This window comes from Perca fluviatilis, chromosome 15 (genome assembly GCF_010015445.1).
Source record: "Perca fluviatilis chromosome 15, GENO_Pfluv_1.0, whole genome shotgun sequence".
NCBI lineage: Eukaryota > Metazoa > Chordata > Actinopteri > Perciformes > Percidae > Perca > Perca fluviatilis.
The window spans coordinates 32,119,065-32,141,108 of NC_053126.1; the positions used below are offsets into that span (position 1 = coordinate 32,119,065).

General features: G+C 39.5%; 2 protein-coding genes across 2 annotated transcripts in view; one reads left to right on the top strand and one right to left on the bottom strand.

Moving 5' to 3' along the window:
• Positions 1 to 6,905: 6,905 nt before the first annotated feature.
• hoxb13a (homeobox B13a) lies at positions 6,906 to 9,908 on the bottom strand. Its single transcript, XM_039823895.1, has 2 exons — positions 8,929 to 9,908; positions 6,906 to 7,944 (listed from the first exon to the last, which is right to left on the bottom strand). The coding sequence occupies exons 1-2, from the start codon at positions 9,641 to 9,643 to the stop codon at positions 7,697 to 7,699; spliced, it is 963 nt and encodes a 320-aa protein (XP_039679829.1). The 5' UTR covers positions 9,644 to 9,908; the 3' UTR covers positions 6,906 to 7,696.
• A 197-nt stretch (positions 9,909 to 10,105) lies between these two features.
• eve1 (even-skipped-like1) overlaps positions 10,106 to 22,044 on the top strand; it is a 48,456-nt gene continuing 36,517 nt past the window's right edge. The window contains 2 exon segments of the mRNA XM_039826018.1: positions 10,106 to 10,203; positions 11,593 to 11,713. Of these exon segments, the coding sequence (XP_039681952.1) occupies positions 10,106 to 10,203; positions 11,593 to 11,713 (219 nt within the window).

A 22,044-nucleotide genomic window follows, 5' to 3' on the forward strand; every position in this document is an offset into this window, starting at 1 on the left:
GACAGACTTTCTGCCCTATTACAGTTCCTAAAAACAGATATTATGCAAAGTGGTCTACTCTGGGAATAAAGCTTTCCTTCATATATCGTCACCTTGAAATTATATGGTTAAAAAAACGATGAAAGTTGAAAGTTTTTAAAGTCAACAAGTTCTCTAAATATAATATCCAAATCCTATCAAGTTAAATGGGGTTTTGTATAACAGGTGGATTTTTTGATGGAACCTTCTGACTGTTAGATATAACTCATGTTCTGTTTGGAATTATAAGGTTTGATCTGCTAAAGCATGACAGAACAGAAATAGTTTGCTCCAATAGAATACATGTGTTCATAATTAAAGGGAGATGTGTGAGCAATTTAGCAACATGCTATAATTATATCACATATTTTACTGACTGAATATATGGTTTTATTACCAATGCAAAAAAAAAACAATGCAAAAAAAAACAACCAACAATGCTGTTTTTCAACGAGTTTATGATAGCACTTTCTTTCATTTTTCTGTTTGAGTTCTTTTCTGCTTTTTTCAAATTTGCTTTTATTTTAACTGGACAAGTCATTACATTAGTGTAGAGCCTGGACTGCCTTCACTGCCATTACGGCATGTCTGCTACACAAAACACATATACTTTCAGTTAGCATCAGATGGCTAAAATGTTCCTCAGAGAGCCAACGTGAAACCTGTATCTCAGATTCATACATAGCATGAAAATCAGCTTTTCACCAAGTTCAAACAAGCTAAAAAATGACTTTTTATCATGATTTTCATCAATCGTTTGTAATGTGTCGTTCACAATATCTTCCAAATCATTTGTACATTTCAAAACTTCTAACTTCACAATTTCCTGATCGTTTTAGCTCCTTTAACCCCAGGCAATGAGCAGCAAGACAACACAGGGGCAGAACTTGATTGGTTCTTCTGTGTATATTCTGAACACTGATTGGTGCTTTGCAAATGGAACCTTATTAAAGAATGATGTTGGGGACAGATATAAGCTTTTATTTAAATATATAAAGCAAAACTAAAAAGAATAGAATAGTAGTATGTGAATTATTCATTTTTGCCTTGTATAACTACGGTCACAACATGTAAAAAAAAAAAAATAATAAAATGCTCAAAATACTTCAACGATGGTATAAAATGATTGTACTTGTATTGTTTTCCAAACTTCGTCCTTTTTCCAGGCACTTTCATGCTAACTGTCATCTCAGCTGGGTGGATGACTGAAAACCATCCAACTGAGATGTCAGCCAATCACTGCCCTGTGTGAGCATGTGTGCTGCATATTTATTCAACTTTTAACTACATTTACCTGCAAAACATCATGATGGTCATTATTGTGACCCTGATCCCGAAGAGCGTGAACGCCCCCCAGCTGCTCCTGGCTAGGCAGGCCCTGCAGCTTTGACAGACAGGAAGCACTGGCTGCTTTCAGGGAAAACAAGGGCTGCATCCAAATGCTATGATGTCCCTTTTCCTACGATCAGTCTTCCCTAACTTCATCGTGACATTAAGGAAATATATGAGGGACTGGAACATAAAGCTCCTGTCCTTTTCCTTGAGAAAGCATTGTGTATTTCAGTCAGTGATACATTTACTCATGTCCTATTTTATACTTCTATATATTCCACTTTTTACTACACTACATTTATATGACAGCTGCAAATATAATAATATTTTACATACAAAGCACATGAGCTTATAAAATATGATGCACTGTTGTAGATCACACAGTATATATAATAGTTCAAACTAGCCACACCTTGACCAACTGCAACAGTAAAATTCTGCTTACACATTAACGCATCATAGCGTCATAATAATCCAACAATATCATGTAGTATAACACTCACAGGGACCATTTCTGTGAATTTGACTACTTACTGTGAATTGATGAAACATTTTAATACAATGAAATGTTGATACGTCTACTTCGCTAAAGGATCTGAAAACTTTCTCCACTACAGGTTACTGCAAAAACCACAAACTTACCTAAAATGTGACATTAGATCTCAATCTTCCAGCTCAACTGACTCTCCACAGTTCCCCTCTGAGAGTGCAGCTGTCTGGAGGCAGGAATGTAAAGTGCTCTGTGTCTATTCATTTCATTTTTACTACCACAGCAGGTCAGACCATGCATCACTTACACCAACATTTCTGCTCCATTCTACTGAAATAAAAGACAAATCTGGGATTTGTTTTCTTCAAGAGTGAAAAAATCACTCAACATTTGAAGAGGGGAAAAAGAAACATCTACTGATTGATTTTTTTAATCATTATTTCCTTTCTCTACCATCTTATATTCAGTGTCATGTGAATATTTGTCCCATGGATTATCAGGGTGCAGTGAGGCCTGACCTTTGGCCCTCTTTGATCCTTTTTAGTGTAGCTTGGTGCTGTCTGTGCAGCCTAACTGCAGTTGGTAGCTGATTGTGCTGCAGCTGTCCTCAGTAGAGTCTGTATGGGTCTCATTTCACTCATGAACAAAATGTTCTTTAAATATAATATCATATTTAAGTATATGTTTAATAGTGTCTCTGATAAACAACTCAAAAACATTGTCTTTCTATAACTGGATTCTAATTATAAAGCCTCTTTACCATTTCTCTCTCATTTCCTCTCTGACACCCAATAAACCTCTTCATTGCCACCAAATTGTAGCATTTTTTTTCACATTGTGATTGTCTCCCTATTTACTATATGAATGTATTTCCTTGTTAGTATTACAATATAATCGTAGCTTTGGACGCTAAAATTATCTTGACATTTTTGATATTTGAACTGCTGCAAGAAGTATTCAGAATGTATACTTCAATAAAATTACATATTATCAGCACAAAATTATCAAAAGTATTCCTCATGGTGAATGACCCCTTTGAGATTAAATTAGCCTATGTAGTATAATATTGGATCATTATTACTGATGCCTTTATGTGTATGCAGCATTGTGTATGTTATAGATGGCCAAAGATCATTTAAGGTCTTCATATATTTGTTTTTATCAGTAACAATGTATCTTTTTTTTTTTTGCTGATCATATATTTTGTATTTAAAATCTTAAAACAATAAACCTTGTCTATAGATACATGTCGGATAAATGTATTGCAGTAAAACGTGTTTTTTATATTTCAGAATTGGAGTAAAAGTATAACAGAAACACTAAGTATTATAGGCTACAAATAGGCCTACCTCAAAGTTGTACTAAAGTACAGTACTTGAGTATACTGTATGTACTTGTACTGTATGTAGAGTGGCACTCTACCACCGCCCAAAGCCTATGAACGAAATTCAAATTTTTAAATCTACTTTAAACCTAGTTACTATAGTTTTTTTATTTTTTTATTTATACTAAAATACATTTTATAATTGTGTTTGTATTTAATAGTGCGATGAGAAGCTTGATTATAGATATTTTCCCCATGATTTACCTCCTGTAGCATGTAATAACCTACATGCCAATTTATTTAAATAATTTCAAAGTGAAGTGTTTCATGGACACTTTATTTTCACATGTAAATGTGTTCATTTCTATTCGGAAAAAAAATTATATAATATAAGCAGGTGGGATCGTGACAAAACCTAATGTGTAAAAACAAAAATATTATTATAAATCAAATCAATCAGTTTTTCCTTTATCACTGTAAATTTATATTATATTATATTATATTAAATAAACATATAGGATGACAGAATTATATTCGTGGATTGAATTGGCGTATGTTTTTTTTTTAGTTGTGTTAGAATAAAGTAAATCATTAGTCGGGTGGTCCTCTTCTTCTTCTTCTTCTTCTTCCTCCTCCTCCTCCTCCTCTCTCTGGTATTTGGACTAAAGGGGAGAAAGAGCTTTATGAGCTTCAGGGCTTCCGTCAGTATTGTTGGTTTTAAAGGAGGACAGAGACGGAGCAGTAAAGAGAGTCAACAGGCCAGCAGAGCACACTGCCGTTTGTCAAGTTCAATGTTAATGTTTAACGGTCCGACTCTCAACACACACACACACACACACACACACACACACACACACACACACACACACGCACACACAGGAAATGAAAGTCGATTTTAAATTAACAGAATCCAGCTTCTTTTTTGAATTATATCCCTGTTCAAATTAAATTAATATTTCTCTGATGGAAACAATAAATCAGCTCCTCTATTCCTTTTTTTCTGTACCGGTTTGTTCATGTGTTCTGGTTGCTCCTCCCGGCCTGCTTGAAGCCACTGCTGCCCAGCGTCTGTTTAAACGTTTGATTTCACTTCTAAAAAGGACCTGAAAGTTACTTAGTCAAAGCCTTTTAACTAGCGCAGCACGGCCAACAGACTATATTTATATTTTCAGCAAATTATATTCTCAGCCACATAAATGAGTAGCCTACTAACTAAACATTTACAGTAAGTCTTCTTCTCTCTCTCTCTCTCTCTCTCTCTCTCTCTCTCTCTCTCTTCTGTCTCTCACACATGCATGTACCGTCTTATTTACTGTTTCCAAAGGGCATTTTACTGTTTTCATCAAAGTTCAGAAGGCCGGGAACTGCATAAAATGACAAAGATCAAATTTGCAGTGTGCCGACGTCTGGGAAAATGTAACACCAAAGGTAAACAAAGTAACTGAATTTATTTGAGATTTGAAAAGGTAAATGAGCATGCGCAAAAAGGCAAACAACGTTTGGAAACAGAACTGTGTTCTCATCTGAAAACCAACTACCTTAAAGCAGCGCTATGAAGACATTCAGTGTTAAAAAAATTTGCACTTTAAAATTTTATTTTCATTTTTGGACAAACGGGAGAATTTAGCCTCATGCAGAGCAAAATGTCCCCTGACACTATAAATTCATATTTGGGTTAGCCCTGGGAGATATCACCACGACACGTGCTAATGAAGTCTTACAGTGGTTTACTTAACTGATAATTTCCTGATTATAACGTAGCCTATTTGAAGTAAACCGTAGCATGAACAGTGAAATGTAGGCTACAGTATGTCAGTTTGCGCATTGCTTTGGCGCAGCCTTTCAGGTCTGTTTGTCCCTTTTGGAGGAGGCGTTGGAGAGAAAGTGGACGGCCTGCACCATGGGTCCAAATAGCTCTCAATGCACCATTTATTTAATTATTAGACACATTTAAAAAATATTTGCATTCACTAATGCGAAATAGAAATAAGAAGGAAGCCTAAAACTGTATCAAAAACAACTTGTAATGAGAGGTTTAATACACAGTTCACATTAGAAATCATTTGACTTCGTGATGCAGTGCTGAACATGTAGAAACAGGGTTCTGATTTGTTAACATTTGAACGACGTCACTAGTGGATGTATCCAAACAAGAAAAATGAAACTGCTTTTCTTTTTCTTTTTTTCAGGGGAGTGATCCCCACTATGAATGCTGCGTTGGCCGAATGTGGAGACCAGAATTCAGCTGAAGCTGCACAAAGTTCTGAGCGTTTTTAGTAATTTTGCATTCAACCCAAACTTTGAATCTGCTCTGGTGTTAGAGCTGACGGAGGAGTTAGATGGACGCATTTTTGTTCAGCTGACAAGTGTTCCACATGACACCAGAATCAGTGAACACAAGCCGGGACCCAGGGAGACCTTATGACGAGCATGAGCTCCATGACTTGGACATCATCCACATGCAAGGAATTATTACAATTAATAAACTAGTTCTATGCAGCACACGGGCTTGAAACCTCAGGATTCTATAAAAACCGTGATGCGCCAAACATTACGCACGGCTTTCTGTTACATTCACTTTGTGTTTGGACGTCAACATAATATGTATAAGGCTGTCTGCTGCTGCTGATGATGACCTAGACCTACCATCACTCAACAAAGCTGATGCAGACAGACATATTGTGTACCCGCTGCTCACCGTCACTCTCTTGTCGCCGTGAACGCGCCGCAGGAGCGGATCGATGAGGAGTGTTCATGCCTAAAGCTGCCGCAGTATGTGTGTGTGTGTGTGTGTTTGCGTGTTTGCGTGTTTGTGTGTGTGTGTGTGTGTGGTGAAAGGGAGGGGTGTCTATCAGACCAGACAACACGCTCTGCTGTCGTAAAATGTTCGCAGCCCATAGATGGTCACGTGATTCTCAAGGTCAAGGGCTTCACTCTCGCAAACACAGGCACACACACAAACACACACACATACACACAATGCAGGCTACAAGAATATGCACATAAGACACACAATAGCGCAATTGAAAGTATCTATTCTATTCCCTATTGTGCCTACTACTGTTTAAGTTGTTTAAAGATGAGCACGTCCTTATGGAGACATTTAAAACTATAGTTTCAATGCAATTATTCTATTTCCTGTTAAGTCTCTGCTTTTTGCCACTTTCCCATTTCGCGTGTATAAAATTATTCTTCTCAATTTTCCTTCTGAAATATTTGGCTTTGATTGTATTTTGTGTTTTTGACAATACATTTTCAAGAACAAATCCACGATCAATTTGGCATACTCTAATTCAATGCAGCTTCAAACAAATTAAAACCCTGTCCGCCTTTTTCGCATTAATTAAACCCTGGAATTAGTACAAACGGACAGCAACTACGTAATAAGTAATTAGTATAATTAGTATAACAAGTGGAATTAATTTCATGGTGTTAAACTGTACTCCACGGCCTTCCAAAACTAACTTTTAAAGTCTACTTCTCGCATCATGATCGCAATACAGAACAATGTCCTGAATTGTTCTGAGGTATGGAGGCTAAGCAGCTAGAGGAACATACAGTTCTTAAACTAAACCTGAGGAAGAAAAAAAAATCCTAAAGTAATTCCCCCGGCTCATACTGAAATACAATTTAATGCTCATGCTGTGATGCCTTACAGTATACTTCAAATGCATGGCTAAACACTTTTGAGTAAAATACTCAAAGAATTAAAAGGTTTAATACTTGGTCCAATTTAGTTAGTCGGAGGGTTTGCTCACATGGGTCTATACATGCCTGTGAAATGATGGAAGGAAATATATAGCATTGCTGTGGTGATGTTCCAGAGGGTGGCCTGATCCACATATGAATTCACAGTCTCATAAACACGTCTAATCTGCATGAGAAGTCTGAATCCTCCTGTTTGTCACGTTTGCGGGTATCAACTTTCCGCCTTTGATATGACCTACATGCGGATTTGTTTGCACATTTTACGGGCATAGTTTGGCTGAGAGACATCCAAAAACAAATTACGCGCACGAATCCAAAGTTGCCAGTTAACTTATTGATGAATTTGCAAATGTAAGACCTACTGGAGACTGCATCAGGATTAAAAGGGTTTATTAAGTGTTGCACTACACTTTGATTACTGGTTTACAGGCGTTATAAACAATATGGGCATCATAATAGTGTGTTTTGGGGCTATAGGCTACAGGGCACAGACAACACCGACAAATAGTAAAACACAGACAGTAGACAGGACAGTTACATCAAAGCAGGCAGGAAGGTGCTGTATTTACAGAATGCCTCTGAGGAGAAGGTTTATCAGAGGGCTTTGGTTCTTTTCTTTAATCTTATTTTGTCCTTTATGTCCTTTTTATTCGTATTTTTCTTCAATTTGTTGACGCACACGGGTACTGCAAAGTCCGTCAGGAGTACCACGTCGTTATTTTCCACATTCTTTTTGCAATTTCTCTCAGTTCATTTGTAATGTATAACACGCAAATACACCACGTTCCTTCACTACATCGTCCAAAAGCGCCGGAACCTGCATGCTACGGAGCGCTGGTTTTCACTTTGGCCACAAACTTCTTCTCCTTCACCCTCCTGTTCTGGAACCAGATGGTGATCTGCCGCTCCGACAGGTTGGTCGCGGCCGAGATCTTCCTCCTCTTGTCCTTGGTAATGAATTTGTTAGCGGCGTACTCTTTCTCCAGTTCTTTGAGCTGGAGCTTGGTGTACGGTATCCGCTTCTTCCTACCCCGGCGGAAAGGCGAGCCGTCGTGCTGGTGCGCCACCACATCTGTTAAAAAGCGGACAAAGAGAAGGCTGTCTGAATCTGTAGGCTACACACCGGGATACACTTCTCGGTTTCTAGCAAATTCTTATACAGGATACAGACAAAAAATACAGGCAAATGTGTGCTGCAGCATTTAGATTGCGGTTTAAATGAGGACAGCGACGTTATGCCTGGAGCTGATTGGACATCCACCCTACCACACAGACAGACAACATGGTGGATGTCTGCTCTCTACATCAGCTCGACCATGCGGTTGCAGGTTCAAGCTGACATGCTGCAACTTCTGTCGTCAAATATAGTGTGCATGTGTGTGTAGACACATGAAATGGACAGTTATTCCGAAAACCTCGATTGATTGCTTTATTTTTATTGGCTTTTATTTCATTGCATACTTTCAGTTTTTGAATAAATACTTTGTGATAAATAAGTAAAGCTATATCTGAAGAGAGCTTATTTTCCATTAATCAATTATTGTGCAGATAGTTCTATCGAATTGTTATTATGCTGTCAACAATATGAGCATTAATCAACCAATAATTAGCTAATTATCAGGTTAACAGATCACTCTCCAGTACAAGGCAACACATGACCTTTTGATTCATAAATGTCTTTTCCTAAATATTGATACTGTCCTCTACAGTAATAGATAAGAATACACAATTCACCTCTTTTAGTAATCACATACTGACAAGTCAATGGACAAGCGCGCATCAGTTGCACAAAACCACAAAACGCTGTCAGACCAGATGGGATTGTTAGAGCTTTGATTAACAGCCACAAGTCTCTGCTTGAAGCATGCTTCATATATATATATATATATATATATATATATATATATATATATATATTGTAGACATAACGCATATGATTGATTATCAGAGCATATTAACAATGTCACCAAATTGGCTGAAAATCTACAATTTCCATTTCCTTCATAATGAAATGTCACACATCATATTTTAAATGAGAATAGAAACAGTGCATTACCCGCCAGAGCAGACTTCCAGAGGTGTCCGGCCTGTCCCTGGTCCTTGGAGCAGTACATCTGTCCCCCCCAGCCATTGGTTAGAGCCCAGGGCTGGTAGCTGTCCATGGGGAGCAGGGTTTCATGGCGCGGTTCCCCGGTGCCCAGCGTTTGGACCACAGACACGTCCAGGTAGCTGGCCATGGACTGGTAGGGGCTCGGGTAGCCGTGGTAAAAGGCGAACTCTTTGGCCCGGTGGTTCGGGTATTCGTCAGAGTTCACCGTCGTGTCCATATACTGCGAGCTGAGCGCGGCTCCCGCCGCCTGGGTGCACGACTTCAGAGAACCCCGCCCCATCCTGCACGGATAGTAGCCGTTACCAAAGTAGCCGTATGGTAACGCGGTGGCGGCCGAGGAGCTCTGGTGCGGCACGGCGGCCGCCGGACACGGCCCGGCAGTGCACTGCTTCCCTGAAGACGCGCCGGTCTCACTGGAGCCTGAAGCGGACACGTCCACTGTGGAGTAGCCAGCCGAAGAGTGCACCAGGCCGGACGGGTGGCCACCCAGTGCAGCGGCGGCCGCCGAGTGCGCCATAATGTTGCGGCACTGGCTTGCGGCGAAGTTGCCGCTGCCCACCAGCCCCTCCATGTTCTTGTTCAGGTCGTCCAGGTTGTTGTCATACACAAACATTACCGTTTCCGCTGGCCAGCGAGGGTTTAGAACCAAGGAGGCTGTCATAGGCGCTCCTTTTCCCGGTCTGGCCTCCGTTCGTCGCCGTTTCCTCTCAGACTCTGTCCGGTCCGGTGCGCTAAGCTGCTACATTGGCTGAATGAGGTGAACTGGTGCAGTTATTCTTCTCTGATCGCTGGCTCTCCTGCTGACACACAGCTCAGGTAATACACATGTACCGTCACGCGCACTGTCATAGCACGCGTGCGCTGCCTTGCACCGGTTAGTGATTGTGCTCGCTCGGAGGCAAAGAGTCCCGGTAACCGGCCGGACCTCCGGTTACATCCCAGCCGCAGCCTTGACGCAACAAGCCCCCGGGACTAGGAAAGGAGGGAGGGCGCGTGTCCATTGGATGAGACCAGATGATCACGTGATGGGGCAATAGAAAAAAAAGGAGAAGAAGAGACTTGTTGGGGATTGTCAGTCAAAGAAAATATTTTTATGAGGCTCGAGCTGTGGCACGAGAAGACCATGAGCTTTGTGAAGCGGTTCAGCTCCCCGAATGTGCCGCTTCTGGTGAAGCTGCATTATGTCAAACTCAAGTCTCTGATCTGCGGCTGCCAGGAAGAGTGATATTATCATTGTGACAGAAAAATAAATCACTTTGAACAGACGTGTTTAGTGTCCTGAGTAAAGACGCATGGGGAGCGCGCGCTTAAACAAACGGAATTGCCAGAACCTGAAATTTCATGTTTTCATGTTAGGTAAATATTGTCTTTAGTTGACAGTACGTGTGCAGTAGACAATGATGGAAATATGAAGTAAATGAAAAGTCTTCTGACATTGAAAAAAAAAATTAAGATTAATGCTAATTGTGCCTGATATTACCTATATATATATATTCCAACACACATTTAAAGACTTATAACCGGCGCTGCCAAATGCATGAAACAAGTTTATCGTTGTCATAAAATTATTAAAAAATAATAACATAGCAGGAGTATTTCCAGAGTTTCAAAAGAAACATTTAATTATTAAACTAATTGTACCCGCTTGGATATTTCTCAGCCTGGATTTATGATGCTTTTAGTCCGTCCGCTCTCGCACCATCTCACCGAAGGAAGCGTAAAGGGGATTTATGGAAGGGATTTGGAGGTTTTAAGATTTGAGAAATATGGCTTTGGTTCAAAGCGCTTCAGAAAGGTTTTCATGGCACTTCCGAGCCGCGTTATTTGCGCAATCATTTCACTGGCTGCTTACTGGTTTGAATTTATGTGAGACCGGGTCACTAACTGCGCCTGGTGCTGTTTGGAAGGAATTCTTCTGACGCTTTTCTTGCACAAAGAGCTTTAAGGTGAACGAACCTCTTCGTGCACCCACATTCGCCTTCATGGACCCACTGTCACTTTCTACATGAAGCCTATTACAACGACAAGTGTCATTTTCTATATAAAGAAAACATTATGGAAAAAAGAACCGAGTGTTCAGATAAGTAACATGACTCAGTATTGTCGTAATAGTATTATGTTAGTGTTGGCAACTACATTCACATATTGAACCCTGATTTCATCAAATAGCCTATCCCTTCAGTAGGCTAAGGAAAATAAAGTCTCCATTGAGCGTCTGTGATGCGTATATGTCGTCATGTTGTAGCATTTTGCTTTTAAATGGAAGCATGCAGCATTATTTTATACGGATTTTTAGATATAGGCCTACACGTTACGTGGTATCGGTGGAAACCATGAGATCTCCAGTAATCGCACAGCATCGTGAGCTTAATGCTGAAACGTACAGTGAGTGAGTGCAGCAGGGCTGAGCTAATGACTGCCAAAGGTGGGCCAGTCTTTTCTCTTGTTTTACTTTTTCTTTAGCCTATTTTATTTTGGTTGGAATCCGCAACTAACTACTGCAGTGATTACCCTACGTTATGTTCCTTTTCATGGATCAGGGGACTGATCAAGTCCATGCTGCTTTGTGTAGAATTGATTCCGTAAAATAAATGCATTTTTTTGCATTAGATCTCATTTTACAAAGCAGGCCCAGCGCTGTGCTATGGCAGGCAGCAGAGGCAGAGAAAGGAGCAGGTGTGAAGCCCTCCAGGTGACAGAGGCGGAAGCTGCTGAGGATGAGAGCGGCACAGTAAACACACAGATGGGGATGTTTTTGCCCGTGTTGCTTCCTCTGCGCATTTAGCTTGTCAATCCGGAGCATACAGCAGGAATTAAACGCACGGCTTGATCAGTGGACACTGAATTAATAATTGTACAACGTACCCTATACCCGTTTATACTTTGGCATCCAGAAGCAGCAGCACAACTTTGATTTAAAGTTTTAAGTTAGGATACACTATAACTGTAATGATAAATTCATTTGAACTTCTTTTATTTAATTTATAGGCTATTTTTCTAACGTTTGACAATTAAGGAAACATGTAATCGTTTAAAACAAATAAAAGAAAAAGATAATACATAAAGAAGTAAAAAAAAAAAAAGACCTTAACTGAATGTCCACTTTTGGAAATAACCTTTGCTGACTCAACTCGCTGATGAGCACCTCAAGATGCGATTGAAAGCTACAGCCCTCACGGGATGTTTTGGTCTTGATTTGTGTTTTTTCAAAAAAAAGCCTACTGTCAATCATGCATTTTAAATAATCAAATAATATTAGGCTCATTAAGAAGCTGTTTGGGTCTTCATAGCCACATGGAGTCCCATTGTTGATAACAGACACACATTGAACAGTGGTCATACTGTGAAGCTACGAGAAGAGTTTCACATGGGAATTGCAGGCTGTGACTGTCCGTGTGTTCTATTCCTTCATCCCAGCACAATCACACCTGGACATACGTCCACTGAAGACCAAACTGAATGGTTTAAGAAGCTTTGCATTGATTGTCTCTGCAGTGTTCAGTGGGCCTGCAGCGTGGGCGACAGTGGACAAACATCGCGCACACACAAACCACCCAGACAGTCAGTCTCTCTCTCCCATAGTGTGGTCGGTTGGGTGTGTGTGTGTGTGGGGGGCAGACTGGCCCATGGAGGTCAAGGTCAAGTTTAACACGGGAAGAGGGAGAGGGAAGGGAGGGGGGGGGGGCAGACAGAAAGAGAGACAGATGTAATGAGCTCAAGTTCAAGGCCACCGCACACCTTGAAGCTTCTTCTCTTTCTGTGCGCATGTGTGTGTGTGTGTGTGTGTGTGTGTGTGTGTGTGTGCGCGCGAGAGAGAGAGAGAGAGAGAGAGAGTACGTGCGTGCTACTGCGCAGATGACACGGAAGACGCCATGCTGTCTCAGTGATGGGCACCAGAACAGTCCAATATAACCAGTCTAACCGGCATAAAGACAAACATCCCGACTCACTCCGCTGCCCACTCCATAAATCATTAACCAAAAGATATCCGCCTCAATACAGATTTACGGGAACTGAACCACGGTCCAAAAATTCCCGCCTTCACATAAGAATAATAATGAGCCCCGATTATGTGTTTTACCTCACGTCATCTCACTGATAATCAAATAGCAATATTTGGGCATTTTCTCCTATAGTTTTACACTGGTTTAAGCACTAGTGGCCCGTTAATTACAGCACAGGCCGAGATGTACACACATATCGCCTAATAGTAGCCCACCAATGTGTTTATAGAAGAAGAGTATTATAAGTTGGCTATCTACAAAACCCGTGGTTACCAATCGAGACAAATGATTAATATAATAATAACTGCTCATACATGCAGTATCATAATAACCGCACTGATTGATCATCGCAATGTTAAACCGCAGTGCTGGTAATATTGTTCCCTTATTCGTTTTTACCTCATTTTTACTTAGTCTACTTTGTATCTGTGGCCTATAATTCTGACAGCACTTTGCATTAAAATAACTCCGGCTTATAATTGTATTCTTACAAACGTGTCGCAGCCGTTCTGACATGTTTAATTAAATAAATATCTACCCCTGATCAGAATCAGCTAACACTGACGCTCGTGCAGCCATTTGCACATATATTTTTTAACGATTTAGGTTGATTGTATTTCTATTATTATTGGGGTTTTTTGGTTTTGTTTTTTGTCATACAAGTATCGCACGTGCAATTCAACTGAAAATACTGTATTCGTTTCCCAGGGCAAATTTGAGGCAAGCGAGCGTGCAAACACAAATACACACAATTCATCCACACACATCAACACAATCTAAAAACAAAATGATTAAAGGCTCAATGAAAGATTTTTTTCTTCTTTTTTAAACCCTAATGTTGAGACACCAAGAAACATAGAAGATAGCTACACAGTCCTGGTGATTAAGTGATGAATCCTAGTACCGGACCTACCGGGCCCAGGGGCCCAACGATCCGGGCCCTATACCACCAGAACCTCTGATGTAACTGTTTTTAACAGTTCTTGTTGGAAAGTCACTTGTCCTTTGATATTGAGCATTTGCCCATACAGAGTCTGATCTGATATGTTATTTTATTATAGGCCTAGTTTTCTGCCTATAATGAAGCTGCATAGTAAATCAGTGAAGCACATTAAATATAGGCCTAGACTATAAGAAAATATAACCTGCACCTCAGCATTTAGTCCTGTAATATTCAGCATAATATTTGTGGAGAGTGTCAGGTGGGAGGTGCTGTGGCAGCAAGCTTTGTGGATAGACGGCCTCTTTTCATCGACAGCGTTAACAAAATACTGAGGCGCAGCAGCACGTTACAGGTTAACCTGCTAAATGTGGCTGAAAAAGCGGCAATATGCCAGCGGCACGCGGGTGCTATACGTGCGTACTGTACCAGGACCAGAAAGCCGACGGAAATAATTAAAAGACGAGCATTGTATGCGATTTTATTTCATGAGTTAACATAGACTTGTTTTAAATAAACAATCCGGATAACAAGAAAATCTGCCTCCAGTAAATGAATAAAAATGCATTCCTGGGTTGGAAAAAAACTGTAATGTGAGGGAATTTCAGCAAATTAATCTAAAATATCTTCCCGCATATTCACATGTAGTCAGAATATGATGTTCGTACACCTGACATTAAAACCTGAGTTCAGCTCATCCTCAGCCTTGCTTTAGTTTGACTTATCTTGGTTATTAATATTATTCTTAACCATCCATGCTTCCATAAAATGCCACTCATCACTGCTGTTCAAAGGAAAATGTTTCCTTTAAAGAACATTTCTCGTCTGGTTGCATCTACTTTCCTATAAATGTATCAGCTGTATTTACAATGTTCTGCCATTTCAATTCATTCCTAAACATCAAATATTACCACCAGATTTAATACATTTCCAGGGTTCACCTACTAAGTCCAACATAATTTCACTTCCTAAATAGATGCAATCTGTGTGTGTCTTTTTAAAACTACAGTAAGTATTCTTTGTGAAGTTAACGTTGCCATCATCACAATCTCAAGATTTGTTATGGGGGATCCTGTCAGAGGTTGCAGTCTATCAGGAGTGTCTTGTGTGCTGGGGGTATTTTAAACAGCAACACTGAACACATCAGCACAGGTGAAATGTTGGCTCAGCAGCAGAGCCGTGCTCCCCATTGCTCCAGAACTATCTGGTATGACGTCCAATAAGTGAAGTGCAGCAACTGGCCTTTTTGTTCTGTCAGTCTGTCAGGCTGTCAACATTTAGCTTGTATATACTTCTTTATTCTTGTTTCAAACTCAGCCCATCCTGCCACTGCATTGCATTCTGGTCTATTTCCTGCATACTGTAGGTCTTGACATTTGCCTCTGTGCCTACTTGATTGATTTCTGAGAGACTGACACCAAAACCTGACTGAAAAGTGTCCTCTAAGCAAACACCATTGGAACTGCTGGAAGTTATCTAACTACTTAAAACAAAACAAAAAATACTCCGAGCAAATTAACAAATTACAAGATGTGACAAATAACTGTTTAATATTTTAGAGAATGCTTTCTTTGTAAAGACTTGCAAAGGAACATTAGAGAGCATCTTCTTTCCCTAGTGTGATCTGAATTATTTCAAAGGGTAAACCAGTGGGATATTAGTGAAAGGGAGAAAGGTAAAGGGCCACAGGGCTGTTTTGTAACAACCTCTTTCACTTACAAGAGCTAGCAAAAGGGGAAATTATACTTAATTTAATGAAAAGCTGTGTGTGAAAAACTGTCCTTTTTTAGGAAAACATTGACCAAAACTTTCACCTCACCTCAACCAAATGAACTAAACCAAATAGAGGAGCTGTGTTAACGACACAGTTATTTGACGAACGTAGCAATTCGTTGTCACCTCACCAAACATTTACAAAACATTGTTATCTGACTGAAGGTCTTCACCTTGTACTTCAGCGGGGACCTTTCACTACTAATTTGGAGCAGGAACGTTCATATGAAAATAAAATTAAGAAAATAAATGTTTTTGTAATTTGTTGTGAAATAGTTGTGACGTGCAAACACAGCAAATGAGGCGGAGGTATTTCATTTTGTCATGTTGGATGTGAACTTCCCAGATTTCCAGCATTTCTATTTTAGACAAACTGCAGGTTTCTTCTTTAATCCTCAGTCTTTTCTTTACAGCTTCTTCTTCATCTTTCAGATGGCTGAGGTGAAAGTTAAGCTGTGAATTTTCCTTTAATGTTACAAAAATGATCAAAATTATTTTGGTATGAAACATTGCTCATGTCAAACATTAAGACAGTATTTAAACACGTTTTTCAATAACTGTAATTGGTCTCTGTGTACATGCTGATCAGACTGAGCTGAGGCTAAAGTGACCTTTGACCCCATTAGTCTGATGAATTTAAGCTGCTGTTTTTACTTAAAAGTGAACTCTTCTAGCTTTCTAATTTTTAGTTTTAGTTTTCTAGTTTTAAACCTAAGCCTCATGTGCAGAATTTTCATCTTTAGAAACAATATACATTTGAATACAATTAAATCTAAGGTCCTCTCCCTAGCTTTTTCTCAAGCCTTCAACAGCATGTCATGGTCTTCCATAGCATATTGTCCCAGCAACAGTCAGTTTTCTTTCCCCCATACTTAGGTCATGTGATGATGACTGAGACATCTCCGTAACAACTGAGCAAACTCCATCCACTTAGGAAGACAATGAGCTGTGATTGAAAGAACCCGAAACGGCTAGCAAGCGGACCTTGAATTAAGTCTTTTTGTCGAAAGGTTCCACAGTTTTGTACACAATTTATAACATTCAACACACAGCACTACATAAAAATGTAATAAACATATAATATATTGAGTTTTAACATGCGTGTGGTTTCACATCAGTGTTCTCCACAGTCCTGAGCTCCATATAGGAAAGAAGTGTATTCAGTCGCAGGGGTTTTCAGTTTAATCTGTACTTAAGTTTCTTTTGCAAGTTCCACTAAAACGTTTGAACCTTGCTCAGCTTTGAGGGAACATATGGGTAAAAACGCCACCATGTAAACCTGTGTGTTGTGCCTGCAGCCATTGTGCAAGCATGGTTGTCGCTCCGCCTCCATGCAGCACACAGCAGCCTTCCAGCCTCTCATCCAGCTCCATACTTCATTATTACTGCGGCTCATTAAACTTCTTGCAGCCGTACCTGACGCCTGTGTGAAATCAGGTCATGAAACTGAAGAAATTGAAGCTTGGCAGCCTGTTTGTTTCTGGTCTCCTTGATGTTCACCAGTAGAGACAAGGGCAGTATGGTGACAACAGGCAAACTGTTCTGAGGATTAAGACAATTGTCTGCTGCCTCCATATTGACACCCATACCTCCTTAATTAATACTATTTACTGTATAGTAATAATAATAAAAATAATAATAACAATAACAGTGTCTCAGTTGATATTGCACTTTAGTGGTGCATATTCCAAAATTTGGAGAACAAACATGCAAATCCACGGACACAAAGTGATTCTGGGGCTTTTGGGGCCAGGATCTCTGGGCTATACTTGGGCTATGGGGCAGAGTTTTTTTTTTTTTGCCTGCTAAGCTTTGGGTGTATGGCACAAAATTAAAAAACGTCATCACCATCATCATCACTGACACCATTACTCCCATACAACATCTCTGAACCGAGCCGAGACAGAACACATAATATACAATAAGTGCCATATGCTTAACAGCACAGACGTTGTTAGACTCATATACTGTAAATCAGAATATGACCAGTCTACGTGTTCTGTGTTTGATGGTGGTGAACATGAAGACCAGCTTTAAGACATCTCAGGGCAAACAGATAAATGTGCAATTTTTGCAGGACAGTATGCCTCTTTAAAGAAGAAAGTCTGACTCAGCCCGCGCCTACAGTTTTGTGCATGTGGACGGTTGTTATCAGTGGACCAGTGGTAGTTGATGAAGTGCACTATGAGTAGGTTATATATTCCAATTTTTTTTTTGGCTGATAGGGTTACACCATATACCCTCATATACACTCCACTACACCACTGGTTGCTGCCATTGATGATGATATAACAGCTGAACAGCTGAATAGTTAGCTTCTGTTTTGTGAGTCTTTCTCTGTGGAGACTCAGTAAATGAGCCTTAGAGGACACCCGCAGCATGAGGACAGAACTTCACAGGTTCAACAGCAAAAGATCCGCTGACTAAATCACATTTGTTAAAGCAGCCTTTAAAGACACACAATACATCCACACAGAATGATCATTTAAACTGTAATTATGAACTACAGTTTTTTTTCTGCATGAACTTTTGTTTGATGTTGGCCACTGCAGGGTAAAATAATCATGTTCCACATTTTTGTCATACCATGAAACAGTATAGTCTATATCAATATTCATTTCAACCAAATCACCCGGCTCTTAGTCAAATATAGGCAATTGTTATGGTTAGAGGGCAGGCTTTTACCCAGCATTCATTGTGTCTTGTGTCCTTGAACTTGACCGAGTGGCAGCATTTAACAAGAGGAGAGCGGTGTGTGTGTGTGTGTGTGAGTGAGTGTATGTGTGTGTGTGTGCACGCGTGGGAGCACGCGTGTGTGTGTGTGTGTGTCCCTTCTGGTAAAGAGTAAAGTCACTAACTATTAAGCCTATTTGAACTAACTTGTCCTTAACTGAACCAATTATTAGTTCACAGTTGGACGTTGTTATTATAATTATTTTAAAATATTTGTTATTATCAATCAATCAATCAATCAAATTATTTGTCACGTTGCATCCTAAGGCAGTGTCCTCATTTAGGATTTTGCTTATACAGTGGCTCTGATATTAAAATAAAATCTGTACCTGCGGTTGTTCAAAATACTGAAACACCATTTCATCATATAAAAACTCAGCTGTTCGCCCACAGTGAGCCAGAGTCTGCTGGGCTGTTGAAGAATATTTATTATTATATATTTATTGTCCTGCTGCTGCAAAATATGAAAGTGCTGATTATTAATTCAGCAAAAAGAGAGCAGTAGTGATCCAAGATCAATAGTGAGAGCCACAATAGTAATGTCCTCTAAGGTGTGAACCGATTAGTCAATTAATCAATTAATCAAGTCGTCGATAGACAGGAAATTAATCTGCAGCAATTTTGATAATTGCTTAACAGTTTGAGTATTTTTATTTAAGATAAATGTCAAATATTCACCTTTTCCAGCTCCTCCAGTGTCAATATTTCCTGGTTTTCCTCGACTTCTAGGAAACTGAATATCTTTGGGTTTTGGACTGTAAAACAAAATAAGGCATATGAATATTTTGCTGAGATGTCCTCTTATTTTTTTCTTTTCTAGTCAGAGGAAAGAAGGTGTCATATTTTGCGTCGATTGTAAAGCCCTTTGAGGCAAATTTGTTTTTGGACTATTAAATTGACTTGACAAACGATTAATTGATCACTAATTAAAACAATTGTTTGTGGCATCCCTAGATGATAGCAGAGATGAAATAGTGAAATGATAAATGTGTTGAGAAATACAACGTCAGATTTGAACTGAAATAGAGAACATATTGATAACAGAAATATAGATCCAGGCATTGAACTCTTAATGATTGAATGAATGAATCTGCTCAAATGCCTTCACATCAGTGTGAGGAGTTACTACAGTAAAGATTGGACAGCAAAGGAGTGAACCAGCAGTGGACACCTCTGGTTGGTCATCATGTAGATTAAAATGACAGATCAGTATCAGAATATGTGGATCGCCTTAATGTGGAGATGAAACGATCTGATCGATTTGAGCCGACTGCGCTCGTTATGGCAAGGTGGAAATTACACAGCTAATGAGGCAAGACCAAATTCACAAATATAATTTTTTTCGAGACCTATAGTTTTTTTTCAATCTTATTTAGGAATTAGTAATTTTGGAGAAGGACCGTAGATGCCTAGAATTATGAAAAAAAATTATTTATAGGCCTGAGCACCGTAGAACGGATGGATGGATGGATGGATGTAGCTGGAAATGGAACACACAGTTTTACAGATTAGAGACAGTGAATGTAATGCAGGTAACGATTAATTATGACACTAACTAATAGGAAACAGATTCCACAGTTTACAGAATCAACACTCAAAGAAATGTATGAAATAGGCTACCACTGTCCGTTTGTTGGATTCCAGGGCGAATTTTTATTTTTTTAAGTCATTAAGAACAGCTTCTTATTTACAATGGCGGCCTGATAAGTGGAGCAAAGCCACTTAGGAAAAAGGGAAAGAGGGCTAGAAAATAAATACATTAGAAAAACATACAGTTTAGAAATGACCTAAAATACAATTTGAAACACTACACGGACAACAGTAAATACTTATAACGAGATAAGTGCACAGGTACATGGGGGAGTAAGAGAGGGAGAAACCATAAGAATATTTAGCTGGAAAAATTATGATGTAGAGAAGCAACTGCATATGTCCGTGAACAAGCATGATATGATGGTTTTGAAGGATGAAATGGAAATTAATTTGTCCAGTTTGAGAATCTTTTGCAGAGCATTCCAGTCGCGAGCGGCGGCAGATTGAAAAGATGCGAGACCAGAGGCAGAGTTGGTTTTGGGAATGCTTAATTGAAGATGAAGTGAGGACCGGGTATTGTATGTGACAGACTTTGGCTGCAGCAGGTGACATAAGTAAGGGTCTTGTAAATGAAAGTGAACCAGTGAATCTTACGGCCAATGTGAAGGGATACAGGGTGCAGTGGTGTTTAGTGAACGCGGCATTTGTGGCGAACCGGATAGCGGAGTGGTAAAGAGTGTCAAGTTTTGATAGAGTGGTCTCGCAAGCAACCTATATAGTGTAGGCCTATATAGAAATAAAGTTAGGCCATCAAGTTTCTGACTATATGACGGAAATGATCAGACTCGGTGTGAATTTATGAAAGCTTCCAGGCTCCAAGTCCAGACCGAAACCAGTTTTTATATTTAGAAACCAATGTTTGCGCGTTACTTCAGCCCTGTAATGTGTAGCTTACAGCCTACTGTAGCCTACAAGGCGCATTATAGGCTATCTTGTTCCTATGTTTTCTATAGAAATTTGTCTTTATTATACAGATAGTCATAGTATATTGTCTTTTGTTTCTCAGACACAGCAGCCTACACGCTATGCACTGTCCACATAACATAGGTTGATATTAAGAGTTTGTACAGACTCTCGACAGTCCCTGTCACAGAGCAGCAGAAACTGAACAGTAAAGCAGAGTTCATCCAAACCTATACTTTTATGTTAGTATTTTTAATTTAATTTAATTAAAATTGTAAATCAACGTTATAACTAGCAGAGGCAAAAGTTTCAGCAGCTACACAACTGATTCACATGAGCTCAGTGAGCTTATCTAATGCAAATGAGATAGTAGTCTGTCTGTAGACTGTTTATTTTCTTCCCATGGTTCAACAGTAAGTTTAAATGTACAGAATTCATTAATAGCTACATTATTCTGTTTGATTTGGAGTGCAGGAAGAGAGATCAGCTGGAAAGATATGACATTAGGCTACAGCCTACAAAGTTTAAGAATTCCCATTATTCTTAAATTATATTGAGCATGTTCCAAAAAAAGGTGAAGCACATCTCAAATTTCCAAGTTGAGGACAAAATACTGACATTTCACTTGGTTATTCGGCTCACATCTCAAAAGAAACACGTTTTTATCAGACTGTTTACAATTCTGTTGTTTCTGATACAACATATATTAAAAATGTTTACCCTTTTTTTCCACACAGGTTTTTAGATGCTTAGAAATAACATCATTTTAGTTATACATCGGTTTTGCTGCCTTTCCTACAAATTAACAATAAACCCTACTAGCAGGTCAGTTTGCAGCATTAAGCCTCCACTCTCTCAATTAAATTAAGAGCTGCTGCTGTCAGCCAATCAGGATCCAGTTATTGTGAGGACACTAACATTGTAAGAGACAGCTTTTTCTGCTGACAGGACGGACATGATGTTCATGAGGACTGGGATGGCAGGTCTCTCTGTGTGATGTTCTGTTCCCTCAGCGGCCAATAGGAGGGAGCCTTGTACCTCAGTCTGCAACTCAGGTGATCACACAAACACATGTAAGTACTCTAATGGAGGAATCAGAATACCCTTTGTATGTGT

Excerpts from the sequence above, each read along its gene's own strand:
- hoxb13a (XM_039823895.1), bottom strand. The coding sequence starts at position 9,643 with ATGACAGCCTCCTTGGTTCTAAACCCTCGCTGGCCAGCGGAAACGGTA. Across the intron at positions 7,945-8,928 it reads CTGGAAGTCTGCTCTGGCGG|ATGTGGTGGCGCACCAGCAC; the intron begins GTAATGCACTGT and ends GCTTTTTAACAG.